The sequence below is a fragment of the Mobula hypostoma genome, chromosome 15 (genome assembly GCF_963921235.1).
Source record: "Mobula hypostoma chromosome 15, sMobHyp1.1, whole genome shotgun sequence".
Classification (NCBI taxonomy): Eukaryota; Metazoa; Chordata; class Chondrichthyes; order Myliobatiformes; family Myliobatidae; genus Mobula; species Mobula hypostoma.
Genome location: NC_086111.1, coordinates 75,786,299 through 75,810,025, shown reverse-complemented (window position 1 = coordinate 75,810,025; position 23,727 = coordinate 75,786,299). Strand labels below are relative to the sequence as shown.

The following is a 23,727-nucleotide window of genomic DNA, read 5'->3' as shown; positions in this document are numbered from 1 at the left end:
ACCCGTAAAATGGAGGGGGGTAGTGTTGTGTATCCTTTCATTCACAACATTAGTGGGGGGGGTATTTTGTTTTTTCTTTTTTTGTATCCTTTCTATTTTTTTCTTTTTGCCTGGAGGGTTGGGAGGGAAACACATAGCAACATGGTGAAGTTTAAAGAGATTCCCCAAGGAACTATGAGAGTTGAGAAGTAATGTTTTAGATTGGAGTAACTTTGTTAAGAATAATGACTAATTTTTTGAATTTTTTGAGTTTTAATGTTAATGGGCTTAATGGACCAGTGAAAAGAAAAAGAATCTTAACACATATTAAAAAAATGAAGATAGATTTAGCTTTTTTACAGGAAACGCACCTAACAGAAACAAAACATCAGAAACTAAAGAGAGATTGGGTGGGTAGTGTTGTTGCGGCTTCATTTAATTCAAAAGCGATGGGAGTAGCAATTTTGATCAATAAAACATTACCAATTAGAATACAAAATGTAATAACTGATTCTGCAGGGAGATATGTGATTATACATTGTCAACTTTTTTCTGAACTATGGACTTTTACGAATATTTATGCACCAAACGAAAATGATGCAAAATTCATATAAGAAGCTTTTTTGAATTTGGCGGATGCACATGAAAAAATATTAATTGGAGGAGACTTTAATTTTTGCTTAGACCCAGTCTTAGATAGATCAACCAAGGTTGTTATAAAATCGAAGGTAGTAAATTTAACTTTATCATTGATGAAAGATTTAAATTTGATTGATATATGGAGAAGAATCAATCCTAAAGAAAGAGACTATTCGTTCTATTCTCATAGACATAAAACTTACTCAAGGATAGATTTTTTTCTATTGTCAATGCATATTCAACACAGAGTGAAAAATATGGAATATAAAGCAAGAATATTATCAGATCATTCTCCTTTATTAATGACAATAATAATGGCTGATAAGGAAGAAGTGGCTTATAGATGGAGATTTAATTCAACATTATTAAAACGTCAAAATTTTTGTGATTTTATGAAAAAGCAGATTCAATTTTTTTTTGGATACAAATTTTCATTCCGTGGATGATAAATTAATACTATGGGATGCGATGAAAGCATATCTTAGGGGCCAGATAATAAGTTATACGTCTAAAATTAAGAAAGAATATATGGTAGAACTAGATCAATTGGAAAAAGAGATTACAAAATTAGAAAAAGAATCTCAAAGATATATGTCAGAAGAAAAACGAAGGCAACTTGTCAATAAGAAGTTACAATATAATATGCTTCAGACATATAGAATGGAAAAAGCAATTATAAGATCTAAACAAAGGTATTATGAGTTAGGTGAGAGAGCACATAAAATTCTTTTGCCTGGCAGTTGAAAACAGAACAAGCTTCCAAAACAATAAATGCAATTCGAACAAGGGCAAATAAAATATCTTATAAACCTCTTGAAATAAATGAAACCTTTAAAAGTTTCTATTCTGAATTATATCAATCAGAATCACAAAATGATGTTAATGAGATAGAAAGGTTTTTATCACAAGTATCTCTTCCAAAATTGAATTTGGAAGAACAGAAGGGATTAGATATGCCTTTTACATTAAAAGAAGTTGAAGAAGCTTTAGGATCACTCCAAAGTAATAAATCTCCAGGAGAAGATGGTTTTCCACCTGAATTTTATAAAAAATTTAAAGATTTATTATTTCCTCTCTTTATGGAACTAATACGTCAAGCAGAAAAAACACTAACTCCCAGAATCTTTTTCAACAGCGATTGTAATAGTATTGCCAATAAAAGACAGAGACCCTATGAAACCAACATCATACAAGCCTATTTCTTTATTGAATACGGATTATAAAATAATAGCAAAAATTTTATCGAATAGATTATCTAAATATTTACCAAAATTAATACATATGGATCAAACAGGATTTATTAAAAATAGACAATTGGTAGATAATGTAACTCGGCTACTCAGTAGAATTCATTTGGCACAAAAACGGGAGGAGAAGAGTATAGTAGTAGCCTTGGATGCAGAAAAAGCATTTGATAGATTAGAATGGGATTTTTTATTTAAAGTATTAGAAAAATATGGGTTAGGAACATCTTTTATAAATTGGATTAAAACTTTAAATTCTAACCCTAAGGCTAAAGTAGTGACAAACTCTCAAATTTCAACACCATTCCAGTTAAAAAGGTCAACTAGACAAGGTTGTCCATTATCACCTGCTTTATTTGTACTGGCGATAGAGCCATTAGCAAAACTAATCAGAATTGATCCAGATATTATGGCTTTTAGAGTTAATCAGGAGGAATATAAAATTAATCTTTTTGCCGATGATGTTTTGATCTACTTAATAAACCCACAACATTCGTTACATAAATTATCTTCTAGATTGGATGAATATGGGAAGGTATCAGGTTACAAAATAAATTGGGATAAAAGTGAAATTTTACATCTTACTAAAGGAGACTATAGTCAATGTCGATTAGTAACCCAATTTAGATGGCCGGTTAATGATGTAAAGAATTTATATACATTTAATTATTTACCACTATTGAAAAAAATTCAAGAAGATTTTGACAAATGGATGATACTACCAATAACATTAGTAGGCAGAGTCAATGTTGTAAAAATGAATACATTTCCTAGATTACAGTATTTGTTTCAAACATTACCAATACAATTGCCACAGAAATTTTTCAAGAGTTAAATAAATGTGTGAGAAAATTTCTTTGGAAAGGTAAAATGTTAAGAATATCATTGGAAAAATTGACATGTAAATTTGGGTAAGGAGGGTTACAACTTCCAAACTTTAAAAACTATTATAAAGCAAATCAACTTAGATTTATTGCATCTTTCTTCGATGATCGAAAACCAGCATGGATTAAAATAGAATTAGACAAGATAGGAGAAAATAGACCTGAAGATTTTATATATAAATGGGAATCTAAATGGATACGGGAAAAGAAAGAATCTCCTATATTAATACATTTGATTGATCTATGGAATAAGATAAATGTTGATAATGAAATACAGAAATCTTTATTAGCAAGGAGACCTTTGTTTCAAAACAGACTTATTCCTTTTACAATGGACAATCAACTTCTATATAATTGGTACCAAAAAGGGATTAAATTTATAGGAGATTGTTATGAACGCGGTATATTGATGTCATTTGAACAATTAAAGGATAAATATAAAATATCAAATAATACTTTCTTTGTTACCTTCAATTAAGGGCTTACTTAAAAGGTAAGCTGGGCCAAACAATGTTTTTGCCAAAACCTAATGAAATTGAAATTTTAATTCGAAAAGGGAAAATTAAAAAATTTATTTCTTGTATGTATAATTTGATTCAAGAACAGACAATTAAACAAGGAACCCATAAGTCAAAACAAAAATGGGAAACAGATCTGAATATTAATATTGATGAAACAAATTGGTCAAGACTCTGTCTTGACAGTATGACAAATACAATAAATGTTTGACTTAGATTAGTACAATATAATTTTTTAGACCAATTATATATTACACCACAAAAAATAAATAGATTAAATTCAAATCTATCCGATAAATGCTTTCAGTGTAATCAAGAAATTGGTACTTTTTTACATTCTACTTGGTCTTGTTTTAAAATTCGACCCTTTTGGATAAATTTAAGAGTCTTATTGGAACAAATTACTGGAACTCAACTTCCACATAACCCTGTATTATTTCTATTAGGTGATATTGAAGGGATAAAGCCAAAACTTAAACTGAATAAATATCAGAAAGAATTTATAAAAATTGCATTGGCAGTAGCTAAGAAGACTATAGCTGTTACTTGGAAATCTGATTCGTATTTAAGTATGAATCGTTGGAACAATGAAATGGCTAGTTCTATTCCACTCGAAAAAATTACTTATAATTTAAGAGATAAATATGTAACATTTTTTAATATTTGGCGCCCTTATTTACAAAAGATAGGATGGCATATTTGAGTGCTCCGATAAAGATCTTGGTCCCTTGGGGAAAGTAACGAATAATTATACCAAATTTATTTTGAATCCCATGGAGCATGTGGAAACCTTCCAATACCCAGGCGGCTCTTTTTTTTTCTCTTTTCTTTCTTTTTAGGTAGGACTATATATGGGGGGGGGGAGGGTTAAGGGGAAGGGGGAGGGTAGATTTTATCTTTATCTTTTCATGTATTCTTTTTGAAAACTCAATAAAAATTATATTACAAAAAAAAACCTGTGCATGGCAACACCTTCCAGCCCAGGTCACCAGTGGACAGGAGCAAGGCACCTGCTTACAGAGACTTTCACTGGGGGTCTCGCTCAGCGCCTGAAGGTAAGATAGTCTGCTACGATTGTCACGATGGCAGGCAAGGCAATGAAGTGAAAAGTGTGCAAGAGCAGCCCTACAGGATCCATTTGGGTAGGTTGTGGAACGGCATGATGGGTATCACACCTCATGCTGTGTGGGACTGGCTTCCGAAGGAGATCTTGGGGTTTAGGTACGTACCACAAGCACCATCAGTGTGGCCAGAGCCAAAGCAAACCTCACAGCCACCATGACAGGATGGGAAACATCCTCCTCTGCAGTACAAGCCCTTCTCCTCACAGGCCCAGGAGCACCCCCCAGACACACAGTAGCTTCTAATAAAAACGTGCAAACTCCTGCATAGCAGAATGGCTGCCGTTCGCCGTGGGAAGCCGCGTACCCTCCTGCAGGCAGTGACTGACCGCCCTCTGCAATTGGAAGACTCAGGACCGCAGAGAACCCCACGCCTCCCGTTGCCACAGAAGTTGTCCACCAACTTCCTCTGGGTCATGGTGACGATACAGTGGCCGGTAACAAAGCATGGGTGATGACCAACACCCCCTGGTATCAGACTGTGCGAAGTAGACCTGACTGGCAACCCAGTTGGGCAGAGACTTTCGTCTCGAGTCCTGCCAGTTTGCTAGCCAAGACTCCACAGAGGAGCTTAGGTAGAGCCCAGATAGAGGGGTGTGGTGCTCTACACAAATGGCCTTAGCTCTTTCCTCCAAGAATAAAACTGCTGCAGTTCTCTGCCAAAGCTGAAACATCTCTCTCCTGAACCATTCTTCAGGATATAATTCCTAAATAAAACAACTTTTTCTAAGAGCTCACACAATTTCGTCCGTCCCTCAATGTGACCCTCCCTCTGTACCCGCCACCTCCATCCGCCACATCCCCCGGTTCTGCCTCTAACCTACCTGTGGACGCTCCCAGCGCCAGAGCCTTGACAATGTGTCCCACTGTTTGGATCCCTCCATCGGCGATGACAGGCACCCCAAAACGCCGGGCGTACTCGGCCACCTTGTACACCGCTGTAGCCTGCGGCCTCCCGACTGCCAGCACTGAGGGGAAGGGAGAGAAGATTGTCAGAGGTGTGCGTGACGATAGATCACTTGGACAGCCAGAGATAATGGCTGATACGAAGGGGCAAACGTGAAGGTGTTTGAAGGAAAGTATGGGGGAGATGTCAAGAGGTAGGTTTTTTTTAAAAAGCACAGAGATGTGGAACACTCTGCCAGGGGTGGTGGGAGAGGCAGATGCATTAAGGGCATTTAAGAAATTCTTAGATAGGCACTTGGATGATAGAAAAATGCAGGGCAAGGTAGATGTATCTTGGAGTAGTATAACATAATGGGCCGAAGGGCCTGTACTGCTGTATGCTTCTGTGTTCTCCCTCTGACCACTGGGTTTCACCGGTTTCCTCCCACATATTGACTGATGGGTCGGCAGGAGAGAAACTTCCTCGCACAACTGGCTGTTGTAAGACAAACCCTGCCAGGTAAACTGGGTCAAGGGACAGGAACTTAACACAAACAGCATGAGAACAGACACTTCGGCCCATCTGACCCAGAACTGGACAAGCCCCTGCCCTCCACCTTCCTATTCAAATACCTCTTAAACGATGCAGTCTACTTTCTCCGACAGTTCATTACACTATCCTCTGTGTAAACAAGTTCCCTCCCAGGTCCCTTTTAAATCTCTCCACTCTTGTCTTGTATCTGGCCCCTCTACTTCTGGGCTCCCCAACCCTGCACTATACCCTCTAGTTTTATTTATCGATACGGGAAGGACATTTCTGCAGTCGACACTATCCCTCAGTCATCCCGCCCCCCCCCCCCCCAAGGAGAGAGCCAGCCTCTCCCGGGTCTCCTCAGCACTGAGGGCCCTCCTGGAGTCACAGTGAAGGAGGCATTTGGCACGCCGGCCAGCAGTCAGTCAGTGCAGAGTACACTCTAGCAACTCCCCTCCTGGAATCTAATACCAATCTACCTGCATATTGAAGTCCCCCATGACTATTGTAACACTGCCCTATTGGCATTCATTTTCTATCTCCCATTGTCTTTTGAGTGTGGGCACGTGGCCAAATGGTTAAGACATTCGACTAACGATCTGAAGGTCGAGAGTTCGAGCCCCAGCCAAGGCAGCACGTTGTGTCCTTGAGCAAGGCACTTAATCACACATTGCTCTGCGACGATACTGGGGCCAAGCTGTATGGGTCCTAATGCCCTTCCCTTGGACAACATCGGTGTTGTGGAGAGGGGAGACTTACAGCGTGGGCAACTGCTGGTCTTCCATACAAGGCCTGTGCCCTGGAGAGTGAAGACTTTCCAGGCACAGATCCATGGTCTCACAAGACTAACGGATGCCTTTGTTTTTTGAAGGCCACATCCTTACTACTGTTTGGGGGTCTTCTACAACATCAGGGCGTTTTTACCTTTGCAGTTCCTTAACTCTATCCACAACGATTTAACACCTTCCAACCCTATGTCACCTCTTTCTAGTGATTTAATTTCAATTTTTTAAACCAACAGAGCAACGCCACCCCTTCTGTCTTCCTGCCTGTCCTTTAGATACAATGTGTATCCTTGGACATTAAGCTCCCAGCTCTAAACTTCTTCCAGCCATGATTCAGTGATGCCTACATCATACCTGCCCATCTGTAACTGTGCAGCAAATTCATCTACCTTATTCCATATGCTGCACACATCCAAATACAACACCTTCAGTCCTGTATTCACCCTTCTAGATTCTGTCCAGCTTTACGTAGGAACTCATCCTGTTGACTGCAATTTTGCCCGATCAACATCTCTCCTCACTACACATTGCCTCTGTTTGTAAACCAGCTTCCTCATCTTCAGCACTATCATCCACCCTTCCTACAATATCTGTTCCATTGAAATACAGGCAGCTCAGCACACTAGTCACACCATGCTCAACCTTTTGATTCGACTTTGTCTGAAGCCTTACCAACATCTGCCTCCACAAATTGACAAGAGGATTAGTTAATGACACAGGAAGGAAAAGCAAAGATGTCCCAAAAAAAAAAATGAATTTAGAGAGCTAGACAGAAATCTGAGAGAAAAGCGAGGGTTGTAATTTCTGGATTGCTGCCAGTGAGGGTGAAAGCAGGGTGATTTGGCAGATTCCATTGAATGGACTTTATTTCCTACATCCTTCACATACAGGAGGAGTAATCTGTCTAAATGTGCAATTTACAGTAATTTGTAATAAATAGTATGTACAATAGGACAGTCAATACAGCACAGAAATACAGTTGTGTCAGTCTGATGGGTCTGCTGGAAGAAGCTGGTGCAGGGGGCAGGGCTTCAGGTTCTTGGATCACTGGGATCTCTTCTGTAGGAGGTATGACCTGTTCAAAAGTGTCAGGTTGTACCTGAACCCGAGGGGGGGCTAATGTTCTCGTGGGCAGGTTTGTTAGAGCTGTTGGAGAGGGTTTAAACTAATTTGGCGGGGGTGGGAACCGGAGTGAAGGGACTCAGGATAGGAGCGATGGTAAAAAAGCAAAGATGTGGTACAGTCAGACTGTCAGGAAGGGCAGGCAGATGATTAAGACAAAATTGCAGCCAGCAGGGTGAGTATCAGTGCATTAAGGATGCAGAATCAAAAAAGATAGCAAATACAGCACTCAAGTGTTACATCTCAATGCATGGAGTACAAGAGATAAGGTGGATGATCTTGTTACACTATTACAGATTGTCAGGTATGATGTTGTGGCCATCACTGAATCGTGGCTGAAGGATGGTTATAGCTGGGAGCTGAATGTCCAAGGTTACATGTTGTATAGGAAGCTTAGGGTAAAAGAACCTTAAGAACCAGTGATCACAATATGATTGAGTTCAACTTGAAATTTGATAGGGAGAAAGTAAAGTCTGTAGCAGTATTACAGTAGAATGAAAGAAATTACAGTGGTCTGGGAGAGGAGTTGACAAAAGTAAACTGGGAGGAGATGCTGGCAGGGATGACAGCAGGGCAGCAATGGCGTGAGCTTCTGGGAAAAATGAGGAAGGTGCAGGGCATGTGTATTCCAAAAACAAAGAAATACTCAAATGGCAAAATAATACAACCGTGGCTGACAAGGGAAGTCAAAGCTAATGTAAAACTAAAAAAGAGAGCATGCAACAAAGTGAAATTTAGTGGGAAGACACAGGATTGGAAAGCTTTTAAAAACCTTTGAAGGGAGCAACTAGAAGAATCATTAGGAGGGAAAAGATGAAATTTAAAAGCAAGCTAGCAAACAACATTAAAGTGGATATTAAAAGCTTTTTCAAGTATGTAAAAAATAAAAGAGAAATGAGAGTGGACATAGGACCACCAGAAAATGAGCAGGAGGAATAATAACGGTGGACAAGGAGATGGCTGAATAAGTAAATGAGTATTTTGCATCAGTCTTCACTGTGGGAGATGCTAGCAATGTGCCAGATCCTGAAGGGTGTGAGGGAAGGGAAGTGGGTGCAGTTACTGTTACAAGGGAGAAGGTGCTCAAAAAGCTGAAAGACCTAAAAGTACACAAGTCACCCGGAGCAGACGAACTGCACCCTAAGGTTCTGAAAGAGGTAGTGTTACAGATTATGATGGTAGCAATTTTCTACCATTGATTCAAAAATCAATGGACTCGGGCATGGTGCCAGAGGACTGGAAAATTGCAAATGTCACTCCACTCTTTAAGAAAGAAGGAAGGCAGCAGAAAGGAAATTATAGACCAGTTAGCCTGACCTCAGTGGTTGGAAAGGTGTTAAGAGCCAATTGTTAAGGATGAGGTGATGGAGTACTTGGTGGCACAGGACAAGATAGGACAAAGTCAGCATGGGTTCCTAATGGGAAAATTTTGCCTGGCAAATCTGTTGTAATTCTTTGAAGAGATTACAAGTAGGAAAAATGAAAGGGGTGCAATGGATGTTGTATATTTGGATTTTCAGAAGGCCTTTGACAAGGTGCCACACGAGGCTGCTTACCAAATTAAGAGCCCATGGTATTACAGGAAAGTTAATGGCATGGTTAGAGCATTGGCTGATTGGTAGGAGGCAGTGAATGAGAATAAAGGGATCCCTTTCTGGTTGGCTGCCGGTGACTAGTGGTTCCGCAGGGACTGGTGTTGGGACCACTTCTTTTTATGCTGTATATCAATGATTCAGATGATGGAATAGATGCTTTGTTGCCAAGTTTACAGATGATACAAAGATTGGTGGAAGGGGCAGGTAGTGCTGAGGATATGGGTAGGATGCAGAAGGACTTGGCCAGATTAGGACAATAGACAAGAAAGTGGCAAATGAAATACAATGTTGAAAAATGCATGTTTATGCACTTTGGTAGTAGAAACATAGAAACATAGAAAATAGGTGCAGGAGTAGGCCATTCGGCCCTTCGAGCCTGCACCGCCATTTATTATGATCATGGCTGATCATCCAACTCAGAACCCAGCCTTCCCTCCATACCCCCTGACCCCTGTAGCCACAAGGGCCATATCTAACTTCCTTTTAAACATAGCTAATGAACTGGCCTCAACAGTTTGCTGTGGCAGAGAATTCCACAGATTCACCACTCTCTGTGTGAAGAAGTTTTTCCTAATCTCGGTCCTAAAAGGCTTCCCCTCTATCCTCAAACTGTGACCCCTCGTTCTGGACCTCCCCAACATTGGGAACAATCTTCCCGCATCTAGCCTGTCCAATCCCTTTAGGATCTTATACGTTTCAATCAGATCCCCCCTCAATCTTCTAAATTCCAACGAGTACAAGCCCAGTTCATCCAGTCTTTCTTCATATGAAAGACCTGCCATCCCAGGAATCAATCTGGTGAACCTTCTTTGTACTCCCTCTATGGCAAAGATGTCTTTCCTCAGATTAGGGGACCAAAACTGCACACAATACTCCAGGTGTGGTCTCACCAAGGCCTTGTACAACTGCAGTAGTACCTCCCTGCTCCTGTACTCGAATCCTCTCGCTATAAATGCCAGCATACCATTCGCCTTTTTCACCGCCTGCTGTACCTGCATGCCCACTTTCAATGACTGGTGTATAATGACACCCAGGTCTCGTTGCACCTCCCCTTTTCCTAATCGGCCACCATTCAGATAATAATCTGTTTTCCTATTTTTGCCAGTAGAAATAAATGTGCAGACTATTTTCTAAACAGGGAGAAAATCCAAACATCTGTGAGGCAAAGGGACTTGGGAATTCTCGTGCAGAACATGCTAAAGGTTAACTTGCAGGTAGGATTGGTAGTGAAGAAGGCAAATGCAATGTTAGCATTCATTTCAAGAGGACTAGAATACAAGAACAGGGACATGATGTAGAGATTTTATAAGGCACTGGTGGGGCCTTACCTTGAGTATTGTGCACAAGCCCATCTAAGAAAATGTGCTGACGTTGGAGAGGGCTCAGAGGAGGTTCACAAGGATGATTCCGGGAATGAAAGGGTTATCATACGAGGAATGTTTGATAGCTCTGGGTCGGTACTCACTGGAATTTAGAAAGATGAGGGGGGATCTCACTGAAACCTTTCAAATGTTGAAAGGCCGAGACCGAGGATGTGGCATAGCCTCATAGTAAAGGGACGCCCACTTTTAACAAAGATGTGGGAAATTTCTTTAGCCAGAGGGTGGTGAATTTGTGGAAATTGTTACCACATGCAGCTGTGGAGGCCTGGTCATTGGGTGTATTTAAGGCAGAGATTGAGGGGTTCTTGATTGGACATGGCATCAAAGGTTACGGGGAGAAGGCCGGGAACTGGGGCTGAGGAGGGGGAAAGAAAGGATCAGCCATGATTGAATGGCGGAGCAGACTCGATGGGCCAAATGGCCTATTTCTGCTCCTGTGCCTTATGGTCTTATGATTGAGTCCCATTGCAACACCAGACAGAAAACTGGAAGAAAAGTGCCTCCTCAAGACCTTTCAACAGAACGGATATCCACGAAGCTTCGTCCGAAGGTGCTTCAAAGTCAGAAACCTAAATATACAAACTACACGAACGATGAATAAATGAATTGTATTGCCGTACATAAAAAGCGTCTCAGAAATGACAGCAAAACATCACAGTTGCTCACTGCAGCTTCGAGGAGGAACTCAGCAAAACTCAAGGCACAACAAAGTGTCACTAATAGAACAAATGTTATCTGCAGTGTAGTGACTGCAACACAACAAGTACTATGTTGTCAACCAGGCTATACGAGCGTCAGCGAGCAGAAGGCATGACCCACTCTTGCTAGCATCAGCTCATGAAAACGAAGAAAGTCACCAATTCAACTAAATGACAGCCAGAGTCTTGACTCAAGCAAGAACAAGAAAAGAACGAGAATTTCTCGAAGCATGGATCCCTGCGGGAGGGTTCGCCAACAAACACATCGACACAGATCCAGTATATGAACCCGTACATAGAAAAGACATCACCAATATTCTCAGAGTCTGTACAGCGAAGCAAGCACTCCCAGCAGACCTCCCTCAAAGCTAGCCAATTAGAAACCTCTACTGCTAAACCGTTCAGTGTTTTGAACCATATCCATTCAGACCCCGGAGGAGTCAACACCTTCACCGTGCACCGATGACGGCTTCTCGATTGGAGCCGAAATTCTGCCAAGCTCAGAGATCAACCAAACTTCCAACTTCTCCACTAACTGTTCTGCCATTCTGGTTCCCGTCCCCCTGCAACTCTAAACTGCACCGTGCAGCATTAACAAACCTTCCTGCTAGGATATTAGTCCCCCTCCAGTTCAGCTGCAAACCGTCCCTTCCGTACAGGTCCCAATGAAAAGGAGCCCAATGATCCAAAAATCTTTATGTCCTCCCTCCGGCACCAACTCCTTAGCCACGTATTAAACTGTATAATCTTCCTCGTTCTGGCTCACTAGCATGTGGCACGGTTAGCAATCCTGAAATCACAACCCTGGAGGTCCTGCCCTGTAACTTAGCACTTAACTCCCTATGCAGGACCTCGTCACTCGTTCTACCTACATGGACCACGGCTTTTCACTGTTCACTTTCCCACTTAAGAATGCTGAGAACTCGATCAGAGATATCCCCAGAATCTTGTTCCAACCCACAGAACCCCCTATCCATTCCCTTAACGAATCCCCGTCACCACAGCGTGCAACGTGCCCTTTCTCCTTCCCTCCCGTCTGAGGCATAGAGGCAGAGACCCAACCACAGTGGCTTTCCATTGTTAGGTCAATTCCCACCCCCACACCGCCTCCAGACAGTATCCAAAGTGATATACCTGCTGGCCACAGGGCTACTCTGCACTGGCTCCTTAATCCCTTTCCCCTGCCAGACTGTCTGTCTTCTGTGCCCTGCACCTCTCTACATGTCCCTTCGGCCTGCGAAATGATCCAGTTCATCCAGTTCCAGTTCCTTAATGTGCAGCTGGAGGCACATCTTGTAGTTGGCAGGGCCACAGGAGGTCTCCCTGCCTTCCCACATCCACAAGAAGAGCATTTAACTATCCTGCCTGGCATCTCTGCTGCCCTAACTGAGCAGATATATAGAAGGGAAGGGAAAAAAAACTTAACCTAGAGCTTTTCTTTTCTTTGCTTTCTCTGACTGAAGCCTCGAACAGCTAATACCTCAAGATCACCACTCTGATCCTGCCCACTCAGACAAGGGGGCTGCACGCCGCTACCTTCGTTTAATTTGCTCTTTGCTAAACAATCCTAAGCTCCGGATGGCTGCTGGTCAAAGCTCTTATTCGCTGTACTGATCCTGCTGCTACCTTTTGTACTCAGGTAGTGGACCTGATTGAAGTCCCACCCTCTCAAAACTTCCAACATCCGGACTGGCCACTGATCAAAGCTCTCCTGGCGTCAGATATAAAGTGAAGATCCCTCCACACACCCCAGTGCATCTCAGATAAGAGCAAAGAAAAGGACATTTAGATGAAAACAGAAGTTTCATTCACTTCACACACTCGCTGGGCATCAATGTCCAATAATCCGTGCCTAAGGAACAGGCCCTTCGGCCCATCGTGTACACACTGACCATCCAGACAAATCTGAAGGAGCATCATTCAGTCTGTATGTGTCTCCAGCTGGGTAATAAGTCCTCGTGCAGATAAATGATGTGAGTCTCTGCCCCCACGGTACCCTCAGGAAGTGCTATCCAGATTCCGACACCCTATGACCTCTAGGTTTATACACACCTGCAGTGGAGAAGCATTTCTCATCACCCACTCTGTATATGTCGCTTACAGAGTCAAACACAGCACAAAGACAGGCCCATCGGCACAATTTCTGATGCTGACCACTTGTCTTCTCTAACCTTTCAGATCTTCCAAGCGTAACAGCTGCACCAACTCTCCCACTTCCTCTGGCAGCTCGGTCCATAGACCCCACCCCAATCATCAGGAAGCCTTTAAATCTTCCTCCTCTCACCTTAAATCTCCACTCCTTATTGATTCACCACCTTACTAAAAAAAACCTGACAATGCACCTACCTCCACCCCTTGTGAATTTATAAACCTCTATGAAGCCACCCCTCAACTTTGTTCACTCCGTGGAAAACAGCCCCAGCCTATCCAGTCTTTCCACATAACTGACACACTCCATCCCCAGTAACATTCTGAGGAAGATCACATGATACCAGGGTGCCGCCTGGATTGAAGAGCGTGAGCTATAACGAGAGCTTGGACAAACTTGGGCTGTTCTCTCTGGAGCGACAGAGGCTGAGGGGAAGTTTCTAAGGTTATGAGAGGCATAGATAGAAGAGGTAGACAATACCTTTTCTCCCCCAGGGTATAATACCAGAGGGCTTGCATTTAAGGTGTCAAATCACAGGGGAACCTTCACGAACTCCCACTGCCCCCAATGACCCTGCGATTTTAGTCTCTGAAACTAACATGAGAGCATCCTTCAGGAGGATGAACCCACAGAAAATATCCGGCCCAGATGGGGAACCTGGCCGAGTACTAAAGACCTGTGCTGGTAACTGACTGGAGTGTTCACTGAGATGGTTAACCTCTCGCTCAGGCAGTCTGAATATGCAGCTGCTTCAAGCAGACCTCAATTACTATCATCCAGCAGCACTAACATTCGCTGTGAGGAACTCCTGCTGCTCCAATTTGCCTACTGGATCAGAAGTCAACAGCAGAAGCCATTTTACTGGCTCTTCACTCAGCCCTGAAACATCTGGACAGTGAAGATGCTCTTTATCGACTACAGCTCGGCATTCAATACTACTGTCCCCTCAAAACTAATCAGTAAGCTTCAAGACTTTGGTCTCAATACCTCCTTGTGCAATTAGATCCTCGATTTCCTCACTTGAAGAAACCAGTTAGTTTGGATTGGCAACAACATTTCCTCCACAATCACCATCAGCACAGGAACACCACAGGGCTGTGTGCTTAGCCCCTGCTCTACTCACTTTATACCTATGACTGTGTGGCTCAGCTCAGCTCCATTGCCATATTTAATAAGTTTGCTGATGCCGTTGGCTGAATCAAAGGTGGTGATGAAGACAGACTGAAAATCTGGCTGAGTGGTGCCACAGCAACTTCTTACTCAGTGTCAACAAGACAGGAGCTGATTATTGACTTCCAGAGGTCTGTCAGCCAGTCCTCATCAGGGGATCAGAGATGAAGACTTTAAATTCTTCGGTGTTATCATTTCCGAGGACCTGTTCTGGGCCCAGCAGGCAAGTACAATTATGAAGCACGGCCGCGCTTCTACTTTCTCAGGAGTTTGCGAAGACTTGGTGTGACATCTGAAACTCTGACAAGCCTCTATAGATGTGTGGTGGAGGGTATACTGATGGGCTGCATCACAGCCTGGTATGGAAACACTGAAACCCTACAGCCCAGTCTATCACGGGTAAAGCCTTCCCACCATTAAGCACATCTACAAGGAGCACTGTCACTGGAAAGCAGTATCCATCACCACCCAGGTCATGATGCCTTCTTGCTGCTGTCATCAGGAAGGGGGTACAGGAGCTTTGGGATTCACACCACCAGGTTTAGGAACAGTTATTACCCCTCAACCATCAGGCTCTCGAACCAGAGTGGATAACTTTACTCAACCTATTAACACATCCTATGGGCTCACTTTAGAGTACTCTACATATCATGGTCTTGATACTTATTGCTTAGTTTTTTTTTGTCTTTTGTATTTGCATAGTTTGCTGTCTGTACGTTGGCTGTCTGTCCCATTGTGTGCAGTCTTTCATTGATTCTGTTGTGTTTCTTGGACTAACTGAGAATACCCACAAGAAAATGAATCTCAGGGCTGTTTATGGTGACATATGTGTACTTCCATAATAAATTTACTTTCAACTTTGAGGGCAAAGGAGATGTGAGGAGCAAGTTTTTTTTAAAAAAACAGAGTGGTGGGTGTGTGGAACGTGCAGTTTGAAGCAGATACATTAGACACTGAAGAGACAGATTGTGAGGGAAATGAAAGGATATGGACATTGTACAGGCAGAAGGGATTAGTTCAGTTGGCCAACTGATTACAAATTTGGCTCAACATTGTGGGCCGAAGGGCTTGTTCCTGTGCTGTACTGTTCTATGTTGTCGAACTACACGTGGTATCCCAGCTACGACTTCAGCAAAGGTTCATCAGAACCTCCCTGCTCTGCCTTTGTAGGACATGGACGCCTTCCCATCATCTCGTGACCCCGTGCTGTCACCTTCAGACTTGTCCATTCATCAATCCTCCTCACTACCCGTTGTGTTTCTTCACAGACTTCATCTCACTCGCAGTCAGACACAGGCTGGTGTTGCAGGCACTGGGTTAGTGACGTGCAGCCACACAGGACAGGGAGCCAGTGCTGGGGTTGGGTGCAGCGGGGAGGGGAGCAAACAGAAGACAGTCACGGCCCAGCACCCGAAGAAACACTTACTAAAGGAGCCCGACACAGTCGATGGGAGTTTGGGGCTGAGAGACTTTATGTCTGGAGGAATCTTGGGTGCAGCTGAATCGGAGTGTGGAGAGAGAAAGAGAGAAGAGAGGGCGGCTGTTACAGCGAGTGCGGAGAGGAGAGGAGAGATGGAGGCGAGAGCAGACCCATCACCAGATTGACCGGAGGTCACATCTAACCCACAGGCACCACTCCCCCACCTTCCCAGGTCCATTATCCCACTGCCCCCACCACCCTCACTGACATGGTCACCAACATAATGTACCCTTCCCACTCCCACATCCTCCATTAGCAACTCTCCCTCACCCCCACTAATGGCCCACAATCAGCTTCTTGGGATAAATATTCCCAGACTCAGAGACCAGACCCATCTCCGCGCCATTTGCCCCAAGCAGTTGGAACATTTCTCAGACCCAGACTGTCCACTCGTGTCTCCCCTCGTCCTTCTAAACTCTGGGCCAAGCGCCCCTCTCACGCCCCTGACCCCAACCCCCCACCGTCCCCTACCCAGCTGACTGTGTCTTGCTTCAGATTCCTGCACCTGTGACCATTCCCCACCACCCACCCTCCCACCCTCCCGTATCTCTACACCGGTCCCTGAATCCCAATATTGTAAAACTGGTGTATCATACCACTCCCCCGCCAAACCCCACACTCCCGTATCTCTACACCGGTCCCTGAATCCCAATATTGTAAAACTGGTGTATCATACCACTCCCCGCAACCCCCACACTCCCGTATCTCTACACCGGTCCCTGAATCCCAATATTGTAAAACTGGTGTATCATACCACTCCCCGCAACCCCCACACTCCCGTATCTCTACACCGGTCCCTGAATCCCAATATTGTAAAACTGGTGTATCATACCACTCCCCGCAACCCCCACACTCCCGTATCTCTACACCGGTCCCTGAATCCCAATATTGTAAAACTGGTGTATCATACCACTCCCCGCAACCCCCACACTCCCGTATCTCTACACCGGTCCCTGAATCCCAATATTGTAAAACTGGTGTATCATACCACTCCCCCCACAACCCCCACACTCCCGTATCTCTACACCGGTCCCTGAATCCCAATATTGTAAAACTGGTGTATCATACCACTCCCCCCACAACCCCCACACTCCCGTATCTCTACACCGGTCCCTGAATCCCAATATTGTAAAACTGGTGTATCATACCACTCCCCGCAACCCCCACACTCCCGTATCTCTACACCGGTCCCTGAATCCCAATATTGTAAAACTGGTGTATCATACCACTCCCCGCAACCCCCACACTCCCGTATCTCTACACCGGTCCCTGAATCCCAATATTGTAAAACTGGTGTATCATGCTCCCCCCACAACCCCCACACTCCCGTATCTCTACACCGGTCCCTGAATCCCAATATTGTAAAACTGGTGTATCATACCACTCCCCCCACAACCCCCACACTCCCGTATATCTACACCGGTCCCTGAATCCCAATATTGTAAAACTGGTGTATCATGCTCCCCCCACAACCCCCACACTCCCGTATCTCTACACCGGTCCCTGAACCCCAATATTGTAAAACTGGTGTATCATACCACTCACCCCCCAACCCCCACACTCCCGTATCTCTACACCGGTCCCTGAATCCCAATATTGTAAAACTGGTGTATCATACCACTCCCCGCAACCCCCACACTCCCGTATCTCTACACCGGTCCCTGAATCCCAATATTGTAAAACTGGTGTATCATACCACTCCCCCCACAACCCCCACACTCCCGTATCTCTACACCGGTCCCTGAATCCCAATATTGTAAAACTGGTGTATCATGCTCCCCCCCAACCCCCACACTCCCGTATCTCTACACCGGTCCCTGGACCTCAATATTGTAAAACTGGTGTATCATACCACTCCCCCCCCAACCCCCACACTCCCGTATCTCTACACCGGTCCCTGAATCCCAATATTGTAAAACTGGTGTATCATACCACTCCCCGCAACCCCCACACTCCCGTATCTCTACACCGGTCCCTGAATCCCAATATTGTAAAACTGGTGTATCATACCACTCCCCCGCCAAACCCCACACTCCTGTATCTCTACACCGGTCCCTGAATCCCAATATTGTAAAACTGGTGTATCATACCACTCCCCGCAACCCCCACACTCCCGTATCTCTACACCGGTCCCTGGACCCCAATATTGTAAAACTGGTGTATCATACCACTCCCCCCACAACCCCCACACTCCCGTATCTCTACACCGGTCCCTGAATCCCAATATTGTAAAACTGGTGTATCATACCACTCCCCCCACAACCCCCACACTCCCGTATCTCTACACCGGTCCCTGAATCCCAATATTGTAAAACTGGTGTATCATGCTCCCCCCCCAACCCCCACACTCCCGTATCTCTACACCGGTCCCTGGACCCCAATATTGTAAAACTGGTGTATCATACCACTCCCCCCCCAACCCCCACACTCCCGTATCTCTACACCGGTCCCTGAATCCCAATATTGTAAAACTGGTGTATCATACCACTCCCCCCACAACCCCCACACTCCCGTATCTCTACACCGGTCCCTGAATCCCAATATTGTAAAACTGGTGTATCATGCTCCCCCCCAACCCCCACACTCCCGTATCTCTACACCGGTCCCTGGACCCCAATATTGTAAAACTGGTGTATCACACCACTCCCCCCCCAACCCCCACACTCCCGTATCTCTACACCGGTCCCTGAATCCCAATATTGTAAAACTGGTGTATCATACCACTCCCCGCAACCCCCACACTCCCGTATCTCTACACCGGTCCCTGAATCCCAATATTGTAAAACTGGTGTATCATACCACTCCCCGCAACCCCCACACTCTCGTATCTCTACACCGGTCCCTGAATCCCAATATTGTAAAACTGGTGTATCATGCTCCCCCCACAACCCCCACACTCCCGTATCTCTACACCGGTCCCTGAATCCCAATATTGTAAAACTGGTGTATCATACCACTCCCCGCAACCCCCACACTCCCGTATCTCTACACCGGTCCCTGAATCCCAATATTGTAAAACTGGTGTATCATACCACTCCCCGCAACCCCCACACTCCCGTATCTCTACACCGGTCCCTGAATCCCAATATTGTAAAACTGGTGTATCATACCACTCCCCCCACAACCCCCACACTCCCGTATCTCTACACCGGTCCCTGAATCCCAATATTGTAAAACTGGTGTATCATACCACTCCCCCCACAACCCCCACACTCCCGTATCTCTACACCGGTCCCTGAATCCCAATATTGTAAAACTGGTGTATCATACCACTCCCCGCAACCCCCACACTCCCGTATCTCTACACCGGTCCCTGAATCCCAATATTGTAAAACTGGTGTATCATACCACTCCCCGCAACCCCCACACTCCCGTATCTCTACACCGGTCCCTGAATCCCAATATTGTAAAACTGGTGTATCATGCTCCCCCCACAACCCCCACACTCCCGTATCTCTACACCGGTCCCTGAATCCCAATATTGTAAAACTGGTGTATCATACCACTCCCCCCACAACCCCCACACTCCCGTATATCTACACCGGTCCCTGAATCCCAATATTGTAAAACTGGTGTATCATGCTCCCCCCACAACCCCCACACTCCCGTATCTCTACACCGGTCCCTGAACCCCAATATTGTAAAACTGGTGTATCATACCACTCACCCCCCAACCCCCACACTCCCGTATCTCTACACCGGTCCCTGAATCCCAATATTGTAAAACTGGTGTATCATACCACTCCCCGCAACCCCCACACTCCCGTATCTCTACACCGGTCCCTGAATCCCAATATTGTAAAACTGGTGTATCATACCACTCCCCCCACAACCCCCACACTCCCGTATCTCTACACCGGTCCCTGAATCCCAATATTGTAAAACTGGTGTATCATGCTCCCCCCCCAACCCCCACACTCCCGTATCTCTACACCGGTCCCTGGACCTCAATATTGTAAAACTGGTGTATCATACCACTCCCCCCCCAACCCCCACACTCCCGTATCTCTACACCGGTCCCTGAATCCCAATATTGTAAAACTGGTGTATCATACCACTCCCCGCAACCCCCACACTCCCGTATCTCTACACCGGTCCCTGAATCCCAATATTGTAAAACTGGTGTATCATACCACTCCCCCGCCAAACCCCACACTCCTGTATCTCTACACCGGTCCCTGAATCCCAATATTGTAAAACTGGTGTATCATACCACTCCCCGCAACCCCCACACTCCCGTATCTCTACACCGGTCCCTGGACCCCAATATTGTAAAACTGGTGTATCATACCACTCCCCCCACAACCCCCACACTCCCGTATCTCTACACCGGTCCCTGAATCCCAATATTGTAAAACTGGTGTATCATACCACTCCCCCCACAACCCCCACACTCCCGTATCTCTACACCGGTCCCTGAATCCCAATATTGTAAAACTGGTGTATCATGCTCCCCCCCCCCAACCCCCACACTCCCGTATCTCTACACCGGTCCCTGGACCCCAATATTGTAAAACTGGTGTATCATACCACTCCCCCCCCAACCCCCACACTCCCGTATCTCTACACCGGTCCCTGAATCCCAATATTGTAAAACTGGTGTATCATACCACTCCCCCCACAACCCCCACACTCCCGTATCTCTACACCGGTCCCTGAATCCCAATATTGTAAAACTGGTGTATCATGCTCCCCCCCCAACCCCCACACTCCCGTATCTCTACACCGGTCCCTGGACCCCAATATTGTAAAACTGGTGTATCACACCACTCCCCCCCCAACCCCCACACTCCCGTATCTCTACACCGGTCCCTGAATCCCAATATTGTAAAACTGGTGTATCATACCACTCCCCGCAACCCCCACACTCCCGTATCTCTACACCGGTCCCTGAATCCCAATATTGTAAAACTGGTGTATCATACCACTCCCCGCAACCCCCACACTCTCGTATCTCTACACCGGTCCCTGAATCCCAATATTGTAAAACTGGTGTATCATGCTCCCCCCACAACCCCCACACTCCCGTATCTCTACACCGGTCCCTGAATCCCAATATTGTAAAACTGGTGTATCATACCACTCCCCGCAACCCCCACACTCCCGTATCTCTACACCGGTCCCTGAATCCCAATATTGTAAAACTGGTGTATCATACCACTCCCCGCAACCCCCACACTCCCGTATCTCTACACCGGTCCCTGAATCCCAATATTGTAAAACTGGTGTATCATACCACTCCCCCGCCAAACCCCACACTCCCGTATCTCTACACCGGTCCCTGAATCCCAATATTGTAAAACTGGTGTATCATGCTCCCCCCACAACCCCCACACTCCCGTATCTCTACACCGGTCCCTGAATCCCAATATTGTAAAACTGGTGTATCATACCACTCCCCCCACAACCCCCACACTCCCGTATATCTACACCGGTCCCTGAATCCCAATATTGTAAAACTGGTGTATCATGCTCCCCCCACAACCCCCACACTCCCGTATCTCTACACCGGTCCCTGAACCCCAATATTGTAAAACTGGTGTATCATACCACTCACCCCCCAACCCCCACACTCCCGTATCTCTACACCGGTCCCTGAATCCCAATATTGTAAAACTGGTGTATCATACCACTCCCCGCAACCCCCACACTCCCGTATCTCTACACCGGTCCCTGAATCCCAATATTGTAAAACTGGTGTATCATACCACTCCCCCCACAACCCCCACACTCCCGTATCTCTACACCGGTCCCTGAATCCCAATATTGTAAAACTGGTGTATCATGCTCCCCCCCCAACCCCCACACTCCCGTATCTCTACACCGGTCCCTGGACCTCAATATTGTAAAACTGGTGTATCATACCACTCCCCCCCCAACCCCCACACTCCCGTATCTCTACACCGGTCCCTGAATCCCAATATTGTAAAACTGGTGTATCATACCACTCCCCGCAACCCCCACACTCCCGTATCTCTACACCGGTCCCTGAATCCCAATATTGTAAAACTGGTGTATCATACCACTCCCCCGCCAAACCCCACACTCCTGTATCTCTACACCGGTCCCTGAATCCCAATATTGTAAAACTGGTGTATCATACCACTCCCCGCAACCCCCACACTCCCGTATCTCTACACCGGTCCCTGGACCCCAATATTGTAAAACTGGTGTATCATACCACTCCCCCCACAACCCCCACACTCCCGTATCTCTACACCGGTCCCTGAATCCCAATATTGTAAAACTGGTGTATCATACCACTCCCCCCACAACCCCCACACTCCCGTATCTCTACACCGGTCCCTGAATCCCAATATTGTAAAACTGGTGTATAATGCTCCCCCCCCCCAACCCCCACACTCCCGTATCTCTACACCGGTCCCTGGACCCCAATATTGTAAAACTGGTGTATCATACCACTCCCCCCCCAACCCCCACACTCCCGTATCTCTACACCGGTCCCTGAATCCCAATATTGTAAAACTGGTGTATCATACCACTCCCCCCACAACCCCCACACTCCCGTATCTCTACACCGGTCCCTGAATCCCAATATTGTAAAACTGGTGTATCATGCTCCCCCCCAACCCCCACACTCCCGTATCTCTACACCGGTCCCTGGACCCCAATATTGTAAAACTGGTGTATCACACCACTCCCCCCCCAACCCCCACACTCCCGTATCTCTACACCGGTCCCTGAATCCCAATATTGTAAAACTGGTGTATCATACCACTCCCCGCAACCCCCACACTCCCGTATCTCTACACCGGTCCCTGAATCCCAATATTGTAAAACTGGTGTATCATACCACTCCCCGCAACCCCCACACTCTCGTATCTCTACACCGGTCCCTGAATCCCAATATTGTAAAACTGGTGTATCATGCTCCCCCCACAACCCCCACACTCCCGTATCTCTACACCGGTCCCTGAATCCCAATATTGTAAAACTGGTGTATCATACCACTCCCCGCAACCCCCACACTCTCGTATCTCTACACCGGTCCCTGAATCCCAATATTGTAAAACTGGTGTATCATACCACTCCCCCGCCAAACCCCACACTCCCGTATCTCTACACCGGTCCCTGAATCCCAATATTGTAAAACTGGTGTATCATGCTCCCCCCACAACCCCCACACTCTCGTATCTCTACACCGGTCCCTGAATCCCAATATTGTAAAACTGGTGTATCATGCTCCCCACCCTCGCTCTGCCTTTTCACTGTGCCATGCCACCCCAACTCGCTGCTCAGCATCTCCTGCACCAGCAGCAAACAGGTCACTGACCTAGAGAGGATGTTTCCTATAGTCAGGGAGTCTAGGACCACAGTGCACAGCCTCAGAGAAAAGGGCCGGCCATTTAGAACAGAGCTGAGGAGGAATTTTTTTTTAGCCGGAGGGTGGTGAGTCTGTGGAATTCATTGGCATAGACGGCTGTGGAGACCAAATCTTTGAGTATATTTAAAACACAGATTGATACTTTCTTCATTTGTCAGAGAGTCATAGGTTACGGGGAGAAGGCAGCACAATGTGGTTA

General features: G+C 45.7%; 1 protein-coding gene across 2 annotated transcripts in view; it reads right to left on the bottom strand.

The window, feature by feature from the left end:
- Positions 1-23,727, bottom strand: part of impdh2 (IMP (inosine 5'-monophosphate) dehydrogenase 2) — a 46,702-nt gene that overhangs the window by 4,076 nt on the left and 18,899 nt on the right. Inside the window, exons 10-11 of one of the 2 annotated variants that reach the window (XM_063068295.1) lie at positions 16,130-16,201; positions 5,210-5,353 (exon numbers count right to left, since the gene is read on the bottom strand). In XM_063068295.1, coding sequence (XP_062924365.1) covers positions 5,210-5,353; positions 16,130-16,201 — 216 coding nt within the window. The remainder of the gene's footprint in view (positions 1-5,209; positions 5,354-16,129; positions 16,202-23,727) is intronic. The other variant, XM_063068296.1, reaches the window with a different exon arrangement.